This window comes from Lolium perenne, chromosome 7 (genome assembly GCF_019359855.2).
Source record: "Lolium perenne isolate Kyuss_39 chromosome 7, Kyuss_2.0, whole genome shotgun sequence".
Classification (NCBI taxonomy): domain Eukaryota; kingdom Viridiplantae; phylum Streptophyta; class Magnoliopsida; order Poales; family Poaceae; genus Lolium; species Lolium perenne.
In genome coordinates, this window is record NC_067250.2 from 796,309 (window position 1) to 807,939 (window position 11,631).

The following is an 11,631-nucleotide window of genomic DNA, read 5'->3' on the forward strand; positions in this document are numbered from 1 at the left end:
TTAGACAATGATCCACACAATAATATAAAGGCTGATGGGAACACAAGACAAGAACGAGCGTCATCACTGTGTACTTAACTAATGAATTGTTCTAATTCTCCTATGCTTTGCAACCCTTGGTTGCTGGCAATCGTCATGTGCAGCACCTTATTGCAATGATAAGGCTTAAACTTACGAAAAGAATGTACTCCGTAACATATATATATATACATATATATGATCCTAAACCTTCCAGTGATAAATCTTAGATATTTTCTTAAGAACTGTAGCATACTACTATATATGTAGCTTAGAAACTAGGGTTTATTTTAGAAAAAACTGTCATTCCGGCTTCCAACTGTAGGAATGAAGCCCGATCTGTGGCGAGGTTTCATCGCCCTGCAAAACATACAACATATATAATTTTTAGACAAGCCCTTCTACTTCCAAGAGCGTTCGACGCTACCAAAGAGCTATACGTGGAACCATCAACATTTTCTACCTTGGTCTGTCCTATGTTCCAGCAGACTGTCCCAACGACTTCTCAGGATGTCATAGGCATCTGGACATGGAAGAGCTATTACAGAGGAGCTGCCGTTACTTGGCAGCTCGATCACCAGACCCAACCGCAACAGCGTATCCATAGCTTTGTCGATAGGCATTTCAATCTACAAGTAAATTAGAAGCTCACTCAACAATTTAATGACAACAAGTACCAGAAAATACACGCAAGATATAGACTCCCACCTTCGCATTAAACTTCTCATACATGAACTGCTCGCATCTATCTCTTATGCTTGTGCGAGATGACACCTGCACGGACAAAAGGAATCAGTGACATGTGACTTAGGTCTGGGGCACTGAAAGCAAACATGGCACACCTGATACTTATTTCTGCAGAGTAACATAGCATACGCCAATAGTGCTTCTTTATACTGTATAAAACGAGTCAGGTAGGGAGTTTTCTTGCTCAAATACCAAGTGAAATGCATATAATGTGTGCTATTGGCTGTCTACTGAATGTTACCTGTTGTTGCTCGGAAGCATCTAGAAGAAAGTAAACTGAACCAAAGCCACTTGCTAATGTCTTCTCATAGAGTGTCTTGTTGACCAGAAGCTGGAGAAGAGACATTCATATCAAATAAACTATCTTCTGTCATACTAAAAAGTACTTGAAAACGTCTTGGTTTTCTTAAACCGTTAACTTAACAAACTTACCAGTGCGTTATTATTTTTATGCATGTACTCACGAGTCAGTACTAACTATATCTGCCACTCTTTGCAAACCGAACCTCTTAATTTATTAACTTATCAACCATCTGTCAATGTATTATTAGTTTTATGCATGTTTTAAGGAGTCAGTACAAACTATATCTGCCACGCTTTGCAAATTAAAGTACTCCCTCCATCCAACAATGGATGTCTCAACTTTGTCTAAATTTGGATGTATCACCTAGAGAGTATAATACAACGGTTTGCAAAGTTGTATATAGAAATGCAATATATTCCTGGTAAATAAGTAAATGTTTCACCTGGTATCTATCCCTGGTCTGTTTGTAGCCCAGCGTCACACGAAACACAAGTATTGCAAGTGCAGTAAAAGCAGCTACGTCAAGAAGGAAAGCTGACCTGCATTGTGGTGGAAGGAATATAAGCAAAGTTACCTGTTTAGTGGAAATAAGGAATCATCTAACATTACTAACACAAATTACATACTTACGGAGATGAAGCTAAACTCTCAAATTTGTAGTTCACAACATATGCCAACAATCCTACTACGGTAGCTATATCCAGCCTTACCTGTATTAAGGAAAAATCTATCAACAACCCTAAGTGCAGGAAAGAAAAATAATACCATATTATGCTCCTGTAACTAGAACAGTTATTTATTATTTTACAGATATGTGTAACATAAAAGATCCAACAGAGAATTACAGTATCAAGGATGCGGAAGGACAACTTCTTGTGAGGAAAAACCACCTACAGAAAAAATGCCGATGATAGTTAATATGATTGCCAGCAGTAATCTCTGAATGCAAAAAAACATGCAGGCATCCTCTTGGCAAAAAAAACTAATGCTAATATAATCTGAGCATTTCAGAGGCTTTGCAGGCAATGTCAGTATTTAAATCTGCATCGTAGTGTTTTGGCAAAAAAATTCCATCTTGATAACCATAATAGATGGGTTTAATGGTCAATTTTTGTTGTAGGTGTAGTTAACTCAAATGCGTCCATGCAAGAGACTATAGGGCTTACTGGCAGATCTGGGATGGGTATTTTCTCGTAAATTTTCAACTGTGGTGGCAGCATCTCAGATTTATCCCTCTCAGCATTTTGAGCATCATCATCAGAATAAAGTATGATCAGTTCTTGGAATGCTGGTTCCTGGAAAATAAGAAATGGAACTATGTATCTTCGTTGCATAATATTTTCATAAAGTAACATCTCTATAGCTGAGCATCCCATAGTAGTTACGAATTAAGAGAATATCAGATAATCATCTGAATATTGTCAGCTTACTATCAATGAAAATATGTCTTCAGTATTTGGGGCAAAGGATATGTCCATCATATAGTACATTAGATTGTTTATTATGCTTATGTTTCCTTATTGAAGGTGCTTCATGGCCATATGCAAGGCTGCAGAGTGCACACCAGTTCTATTTGTGCTTGTGCTACCGGATTCAAGCATATTGAATGCTCAAGCATTTAATAAATTAAGCTCAAAGCACTGCACCAAAAACACTTCACAATCGTATATGTACATTTATATTCATCACCTACTGGTAACAAAGGAGTGTTCACAAACCAAATTCCAGATACCTGCAGAGTAGACTTGGCAAATAGAATACCAAAAGAAGCTTTCAGTATCTCCCAGAAATTGTTGTCACAAGATTCTCTGCTTGCTGGCTCCCATATATTTGCAAGCGTAATTCTAGGCAGAAAATTTGGCCTGAAGAGAAAGCAAGGATGTAAGAAAAGAAAAGAAAAGAAAAAGAATGCGGACTAGAATTACGCTTGCAAAAAGAATCTTCGGAGAATGTTGAAATTCATGATAAGCGCATGGTTATGAGGTTCTTTGTAAAACCATGGGATCCGATAGTACTAAGCAGAAGCGAAAGAAGTGCTCCTAAAACAGCAGGAATAAAACCAGCATCTATGTGGAATGTAACCTCACATAGCCTTCAAGTTGTTCTGTATCAACATCAGATTTTGCTGTTGCTTCTGGAAGGGATGGGATTAGTCCTGTCCACGTAAGCAGCCTCCTTAAAAGTCTGCCACGAGGACCTACAGGTGACAGAAATCCTTCATAACGAGAGACTGCCCTTTGTGCAGCAATCCAAATAGGAAGATCTGCATCTGGTAATTGATCTGATACAAGTGTGTCCTGAGAATAGTTTTCTATCAGCATATGTGAATTCTCTGCATAAGTTTGCTGTTTCAGCCATAGCTTCAATTTGTCAATCCAGATCTGAAATCCCTGGCTCCCTGTTGATCTCTTCAATGCCTGGCGTGAACTAAAATCATCACAAACAATTAGCTAAAAGATGGACGTGCGTGCTGAATCATAAAGGTAACAGACCTAGCAGTCTACCAGGATTGTGTGTTGAGAGTTGAGACAAGAGAATATAACATGAATATCTAGGAGATGGTGAGAGAAACTGTGGTACATGAATGATCACAGTTTGTTCATGCTATCCTAACTTGAATATTCTGGACAGTTCAGCTCACGAATGAGACAGTTAAGTTGGAATGTGACTAAACGTGATATGACAAGATATAATGAATGCGATTAAGTGAAGTATCGGGACGGGAAGATTGGCTGACCTCATTGATCCATTTCCCCAGTTTCCCCAAGGGTTTGGAAAGGCTGAAGAAAATATTCTGCAACAGCTTTGACTGCAGGTAATCAAGCTTCTCTACCAGCAGCAGGCCTCTCTGGCTCTCGGTCGCATACCCACGCCTGCGAAGACCAAACAAAGAGTTAGCCATACCAGCGGACAGACCTAAACACGTTTTGTGCACGCACAAAGACGCCATGCCCGAACCAAACTCACCGGAATATGATGGCATTCGATTCGGCTGCCTTCTTCCAGTCGACGTAGACCGGCAGCGTGAGGAGGTAATCGCTGTTGAGGGAGTAGGTGAGGAGCAGGTCCTGCGCAGAGAGCTCCTCGAACTGCGCGTTGCGCAGCAGGTTCATGAAGGCACGCTGGAAATGAGTCGCGAACGCAACCCTTAATTTGTTTTTTTTTCCATAACAACACAAGCAGTGAACCATGTTAGATAGGGTATCAGTTCAGTTAGATGATAGGTGAGTATAACGAACGAACATTAGTATACCTGGTGGGAGTAACAGGATCCGGGGATAAGCCGAGCAGAGTCCTCCAGTCCAGGCTTCTCAACAGAAACGACGACGCTCCATTTTCGTCGTCCCCTGACTTGCCGAACAGTCCAGAGCCCTTGCCGTTCACCGCTGCCTGATCACGGTCAGAGACAGTGGAGGTTTGGTCATTCTCATCTTCCTCCTGGCCCCGGAGCATGTAGTACGCGCGCATCTCCTCGAGCGTCTCCTTGTGCTCGGCGTGCAGGACCGCGTCCAAACACCTGCATCGTCGCACAAGAAAAGAAGTTGCTCATTCTAGACAAAGTTTTTCTTGTAGCTGGTCCTATGATTTCACTGTCGAGGGGGTTACTAGTTACCTTGCGAAGCGCGTGAAATCATCGGCGGCGGCGGGTGGTTGGGCGGGGAAGAGCGGGAGGAGGGCGTCGAGGAGCGCGGCCTTGGGGACGGCGATGTAGCGCTGGCGCGGCACGCTGATGCCGGAGACGCCCTCCTGCTTGCTCCCCTTGCCCTCATCCTCCGTCCCCTCTTCGTCATGCTTCTGTTGCTTCTGCTGGTCTTGGTCATCGCCGTCGGCGGTGGCCGCGCCAGCGCGGACATCAACGCCGTTTTGGGAGAGGGGATCGGGGTCGGCGCGAAGTGGCTCGAAACGTACGGGAGAGAGGTTTCCCACGGAGCAGCGAGCCGCGGGGAAGGACCTGGCAGTACGGGAGGCCGCCGGCGAGGTGGGGAAGGAGGGGATGGGGACGGCGACCGTCGCCGCCGGGTTGGCGCGCAGGAGCATCGCTGGTGGCGCGCGAACCAACGGGTGGCCCGCAGCCGGATAACGCCCGCGCGGAGGCGCGGCCTGCCACGTGGGCTCGCTCAGCAGTATGGGCCTTAGTGGGCCGTACTCGGCCCAGCAAACCAGCTGGAAATGGCCAGGAAGGAAGGGTCCAGGCGTCCAGCGAGCACCATCCGCCGTCTCCTCGTCCCTCCTCGTCTCCGGCGACGCCGCGCCGGGATCTGGTTCGTCTCACCTCCGTCGCCACGCCGCCAAGGTATGCTCCTCGTCCTCCTCGTCATCTACCCTACTCCGCCGCGCCGTAGCTTCCCCCCTGGTATCTCACGCGCGCGGCTCCCCGCTCCTGGCGCCCGCAGCTGACCGGCGCCGACGCGTCCGCGTCCTGCTCGTCTGACGGTCTCGCCTGACCTCCGTCTTCATCCAGCCCACCACCGCCGCCTAGGCAGTAGGTCACAGCCTCCGCAGCCCACTGAAGGCCTGCCTGGATCTACAGTTCGTTTGTTTCTCTACTCGTGCTATGCTCTCTAGTCTCTATGCGCTGCTAATACTTCCTAGCAAAATCGAATTGGTGCTGGTTTCGAACAATGTGATGTGTTTATTCTGCTGCAGTCTAATTATGGATATAGTAATATCAAGCTGCATTTCAACTGCAAGTTCCTCATGGTTGATTCGGGAGTATATCCGAAAACCACTTTCACTGCCTCAAATGTCAGCCCTCATCTTAACCTGGAACTAGTCGCTATCCTAGCTACTATATCAGTATCGGTAGATTTTACTTTCGTTTTCCAAGCCAGGGAAGCAGATTTTTGTTTTGTGTTAGTTAGACTGTTCGGTGAAAGACAATCGGGTTATAACATACTAGCTCATTTCCTTTGGAAGTAATTGTTCCTTCTACCAATGTTAGTTGGCATCATACATACGGCTAAACAAGTGTTCCTCTTCGCTGCAGGATCTCACACACATCCGAGGCATAACCCATGAGCGGCGCCCCTGCAGCAAGCGGGGGCCTACGGACGGCCCTCTCGTACTGCGTCCAGCAGGTCCGCAGCTATGACTACCACAACTACCTCTGCCTGCTCCACCTGCCTCCCGCCATGCGCAGGGCTGCCTTCACCTTCCGCGCGTTCAACGTCGAGACGGCCAAGGCCATGGACGTCGTGTCCGACCCCAGGAAGGGCCTCATGCGCCTGCTCTGGTGGAAGGACGTGATCGACAAGATCTACGCCGGCAAGACTGTCGAGCACCCCGTCGCCCTCGCGCTCTCCTCGGTCCTCTCTCAGCAGAAGATCAGCAAGCACTGGCTCAAGAGGTCGCTGGAGGCGAGGATAAACGATGGGAACAGGGATGAGTACGCCATTCCGGAGACGGTTCCGGAGCTGGAGAGGTACGCGGAAGACACCCAGTCGACCATCCTTTACATGACCTTGCAAGCCGGCGGGATACAGTCAACTGTTGCTGACCATGCCGCCTCGCACATCGGCAAGGCTAGCGGGCTGCTGCTGCTGCTCAAGGCGCTGCCACACCACGTGAGCAAGCAAGGGACGATACCGTACATCCCGGCGAGTGTGGCTGAGGAGTGTGGTTTGCTTACACGGGAGGGTGGCCGGTCAGAGGTCAGGATGGGTGATACGCTACCGGATGCAGTTTTCAAGGTTGCATCTGTTGCCGAAGCTCACCTGCAGAAGGCGCGGGAGCTCACCGCGTCCGTGCCAGCAGACGCGATCCCCGTGCTCCTCCCAGCGGTGCCAGCACAGGTCCTCCTGGACTCCATGCGACGCCGTGAATTCAACGTCTTCGACTCACGCTTGTCCAGTGGAGTCCATGGTATATCCCCTCTGTGGTACCAGCTCAAGCTCAACTGGCACGCATGGCGAAACAAGTACTGAAATCATCCATACAGTGCGAAGCATGTTTGTCGAAAGCGTGGGTCAGTGTTGAGTTTTAGCTCAGACTAAACGTGGGGTATGTGTTTGCAGAAATGTAATAAGCTTGATGATGAAGAAAAGCTCTGTCTTGCTACTTGCCAACTGACTGCCTCTTAGCAGATTTGTTGTAGCTTCTTTTTTCTCGGATACATGGGGTTGCTTGCTTTGTTTGTAGTCCAATTTTGATATGAGGTGGATGAATGTTTTCTATCGAGTCTTTTCTTCAGTTGTTCGCCCAGATCGTTCCAACACAAGGCGGGGGTTGATGGACTCTGTAGAATATGGGGCTTGATTTGTTGCAGCACCATTTCAATCTCCTGTAGCCTACATTGCAGGAAGGATTAAGCGGCTACTCTGAGATGACTTGACAAGGATATGGACCTCAATACTTCTACTTGATGTTGGTAGCTTCAGAAGTACGTGCACTATGAAGGCATAAGCAAAAGCTCATGACCACCTTTCGATCTCAGGTTCTTCAGGTAATGCAGATATGGGTAGTTGTCTTTTGTAAACTTGCAATCAAGTAAAATTTTGCTCTTGTTGCAATAGCCTTGTGGCTGTTGTTTCAGCACCTGCTCAGCCTGCTGTTTACTTTTTGATGTAACCTTAACCTTTGTTCTCAAGAAAAAATATCCCGTTTATTATTTACATTTCAGCCGTTCGCTTCTTTCGATGAATAGCAGTTTACCACTGAAAAGTTCAACAGTTATATTACCAGTCATGACGGTATGTCAAAGAAACTTTGGCAGATCAGTGAATATGTTCCAAGAAGCCACTCAACTACGGAAGTGCTTGACTTTCTGAGACACATTTTTGTGTGAAGATTTGAACCGATTTCAAGAAAAAAGAAGATGTGTTTTGCTGAGATTTGTTCAGGTTTTTCCGAATGCTGCTGAACTGGATTGTGCCCTAAATTTTGGCCGCCCCCTATTGTCAAGGTAAGTGACATGCCGTCCTAGTTCACATAAAAATGCGTCATAAGGCTGTGAGTTCCTTCATCTTGTCTTTTACTATATGATCTTAGCAAAGTCTTGCAGTTAATGATATGGCTGCACTAAAGCTCTATTGTGCAGTGCTGGAGGAATTCTATATAAAATATTGGGAAAAAATCATAGTTTTACCGAATCTAGTTCTGAAGATTTATTTCTTCTACTGGCTACTTATATCTTCCAAAATTGAAAAGCCTACTATGCATGTAAGCTTTGGGCAAGGCACCTTAAGTATAGACATAAACAACTAGGTAAGCACAACTCTGAAGTTTGGATAAGTTCAGCACTATGCACGGAAAGTCAATAAAGTAGCAAACCACTGGGAGGATACTTGGGGTTTAGAGACAAACACCTGTGCTCACACGCTTAAAAGCAACTCAACATAGCCTTTTTTTCATTGGGACCTTCACCCTTGCCTTTTTTTCTGAATGAAGGTTTGGTCCCTGGTGGAGTAAACAGCAATCACTGGGGGAAGAAGCATTGTCCCCCTTGCTGGATGGCTGGCCCCAACGTGAGATCCACACCACATGCCTGCGTTGCCCCTGCCTTGGTAGCTACTCCCACATATATTAATTATTGCTTGCTTCTGGCTAGGTGATGGTCTTCATGTGTGGTTGGGTCTATGGCCAGCTCAACTCATGAGTATACTGCATTGCTGCTGGGTCTTGGTGCTGTATGTACGCATGCCAGAGTAATTCCTGACAAGGAAAAAGACCATTTATGTTGCATTTTCTGCCACTATAGATGGTAGCATTGGTGTTCCCGATCCCAGCAGCCAAGTTAGGAATTGTTTCTGGCCGAATGACTGCGAAACTTATGTTGCCATGGTATTTTCAGCTTGCACTGTTGCAGGTAACCATCCAAGAACCTGATCCTCTGCCAAATCATATTCAGTTTAACCGAAGCTTCCAGAAACCATGATAATAGTACATAATTGCAACACGTATCGTTAATATGCATATATATTGTCTTGTTAGGATGAACTGTAAACAATGATAATAGCCTGTAGTTGATACCCTCTATAGTGTGTCACAACTCACATCAGGCAACACATCCAGTTTTTTTTTTTTTTTGCAGATAATTGAAAAAAATGCTCTTCCAGCCCATGCATCAAAGATGCAAACAACCAAAAAACATGTGTAGTTTGTCTTGTTGAAAGTGAGATGTTTATGTTGCCATGTAATGCCTACGCATGTAGGGCTTGACATCACCCAAACAAATATAAATGGAGATTGCTTGCATTAGGTGGCTTCGTCCTTAAGCTTGGTCACAGGTGGGGGGAACATGTGCTCATATGCTCAATCATAGCACTAGATTAGGAGTTTAGAGTTAAGACTAACCTAAACCAATACCATTTGCAAAGGAGATCTCTGGTAGTTCTTCTGGCTCCACGCAGCCCCATATCCCAGGTAGAGATCAGATTGAGTTGAACTTTTTTTTAAGTGTACTCTATCAATGATTTAAATCATATATTTCATTTTTTGTCCTGCAGATGTACTAAAGCTATTTTCGCAAAAAGAAAACACAACATTTTCTTGTGGAGAACCAATAGCATGGAAAGGAAGCGGCATCTTGATCTGAGTTGAGTGTTCTGCCCTTTGGATCTCAGTGCTTCCACTAATTACTGAAGCAGGAAGAATAAAACAGGGGCATCTTGTTACATTTCACCAATGGTGGGTCTGCATTCATAACTCCATGATACACGCATACATCTCCAGCCTGGGATTGAGCACAATAATGAAGTAAGTACATGGATCATTTTCTATTGGTTGAATAGTTTCTTAGCTTCCAATGTAGCAGCTGGAAATTTCTTGTAAGAACATCTATCTAGATGGTAGGATCTATATATTTCTTTTGTATCTAGTTTGCTTGGGAGTAAAAGGGCATACATGTGCATCATTGTCCTTATGATGTTATATTTGGCATGCTGGATATGCAGTGTGAAAACAGCATAGTAGAACAGAGGATCAATTAGCGAGATATATAGAAGGGCTGCATGATGGGTTCTCACATGAGAGCTTTCACGCAGGCATCATTTTATCTTCCTCTGCAAACAAACATCACCATCTCCCCTCTGCCCCTCTCCCTTACTTAATTATTCCTGCATGCCGGTCTGGTTCCAAGCACCCCTGCCGCCTTTTCCACACCTTCTTTTCAACCTCATACACGCGCAAATAATTATATCATATTGTGCTCCCCCTTTTTCACCTGAAACCGCAGCCACTGACATGCTGGTCAGTACGCTTCATGCATGTGTTCCATCATGCCATTTTGCTTCACACAAACCGAACAGTATTGAGTGGTGAGAGGTGTGAGCGATGTGTGCATGGCCTGTGGTGAAGTGTTGGGTTCGTTCTTGCATGCACTATATAAGCCAGCCAGCCAGCCAGACGGAAGCTAAGTTGGTGGGAGGCATGCATGTCTTTGTGGCTCTTATGCATGTTTGGCATCCCCTTAAAGCAGTGGCTAGGAAGCAAGCTTCCCCTGCTTCGTCGGTACCACTCGGGCCATAAGGGGTCGCTATCTCATCTCGAGCTTTCTTGTCTCTAATGCTGGCATCTACTCGCTGCTTCAACATCATCCTTGGGCCATAATCACCAGCGTGTTCTATGTGGTAGGTGAGTTTCCATGCATTACTGTTCTTTCCTTCTTGCCACATCATTAATTAGACTAGTTAATATCTGTGGGATGGTTTCTCTCCTTTTTTCGTTATTCTCCAGAAAGACATTTCTTTACTTGTAGCTCCTTCCTCGAAAAATACTTTAGCCGGTGGAGCAGTGTACAACCGGCATATACATCTTTCTGCATATCCTTCTGAAGAAAATTACATGAAAGAAGAGTTACTGTTTTTCTGGGACAGTTACCTTGTTCCATCTTCCAGCCTAGCAGGAAGTACTTGATATAACTAGCTAGTCAGGCTGAAGGTTGTTTTAAGCATATTGTTATGTTACTTCTCCATGACATGCTTACCGATAATTTTCTGTGTAAGCACGCAGTTCTATATATCAGTGCTGTCAATTTTTGTGAAGCCATTCACACAACATGTATTTTTATATGATGTCAAGTTAGCTAGTTAATTATTATCCTCTCTCTAGCGTACTGAATCCAACATGATGCAATTGGACTGTTCTGTATCACGATGTGGAGAAGTTCCTCCATGCATGCATGTCTCTGAGTTGATTGAACAAAATCTGTTTTGAACTAAGTTGTTTCTTTCCAATCAAACTTGTAAATATTGTTATTATGCTCTGAAACTATCTATTCCCTGTGACTATGATGCTATGTTGAGTTCTCTATTACCTACTTGTTTTGTTGTCAGTTATTTGCTACTACCCAGAATCCATAACAGAGACCTACATTTTCTTGCTGTTTACATGAGTTATTTTAGGACCAAGAGAATTAAGGCTTGGTCTATAAGTGTATTTTCTTCTTTATGTAGGTACTATCGTATTAGAGTATACATAGCCTGTACAACGAAATAAAAGAATACGAAGAACATATTAGACTAATTTTTTTTGCCAATTACTAATAGTATTAACTGGTGAAGTTTACTTAGACTTGAGATAACATCATAACATATGCATCCTGAGGTACTTGGACAATAGTTTTC

The 11,631-nt window shown here is 44.7% G+C and overlaps 2 protein-coding genes across 5 annotated transcripts; one reads left to right on the forward strand and one right to left on the reverse strand.

The window, feature by feature from the left end:
• Nucleotides 1-5,122, reverse strand: LOC127311703 (uncharacterized). 4 transcript variants are annotated; one of them, XM_051342160.2, is made up of 15 exons: nt 4,683-5,122; nt 4,323-4,586; nt 4,037-4,216; nt 3,807-3,942; nt 3,152-3,486; nt 2,802-2,931; nt 2,236-2,364; nt 1,915-1,959; nt 1,700-1,779; nt 1,512-1,608; nt 1,007-1,096; nt 861-914; nt 727-792; nt 482-647; nt 1-378 (listed from the first exon to the last, which is right to left on the reverse strand). In XM_051342160.2, exons 1-15 carry the CDS (start codon nt 5,105-5,107, stop codon nt 371-373), a joined length of 2,205 nt encoding a protein of 734 aa, XP_051198120.1. In that variant the 5' UTR covers nt 5,108-5,122; the 3' UTR covers nt 1-370. The 4 variants fall into 4 exon arrangements, with proteins under 4 accessions (XP_051198120.1, XP_051198122.1, XP_071679201.1 ...); XM_051342162.2 differs by lacking the exon at nt 2,236-2,364; XM_071823100.1 differs by lacking the exon at nt 1,915-1,959.
• Nucleotides 5,123-5,237: 115 nt separating this feature from the next.
• LOC127311705 (uncharacterized) lies at nt 5,238-7,242 on the forward strand. Its single transcript, XM_051342165.1, has 2 exons — nt 5,238-5,363; nt 6,057-7,242. Exon 2 carries the CDS (start codon nt 6,085-6,087, stop codon nt 6,991-6,993), a length of 909 nt encoding a protein of 302 aa, XP_051198125.1. The 5' UTR covers nt 5,238-5,363; nt 6,057-6,084; the 3' UTR covers nt 6,994-7,242.
• Nucleotides 7,243-11,631: the final 4,389 nt, after the last annotated feature.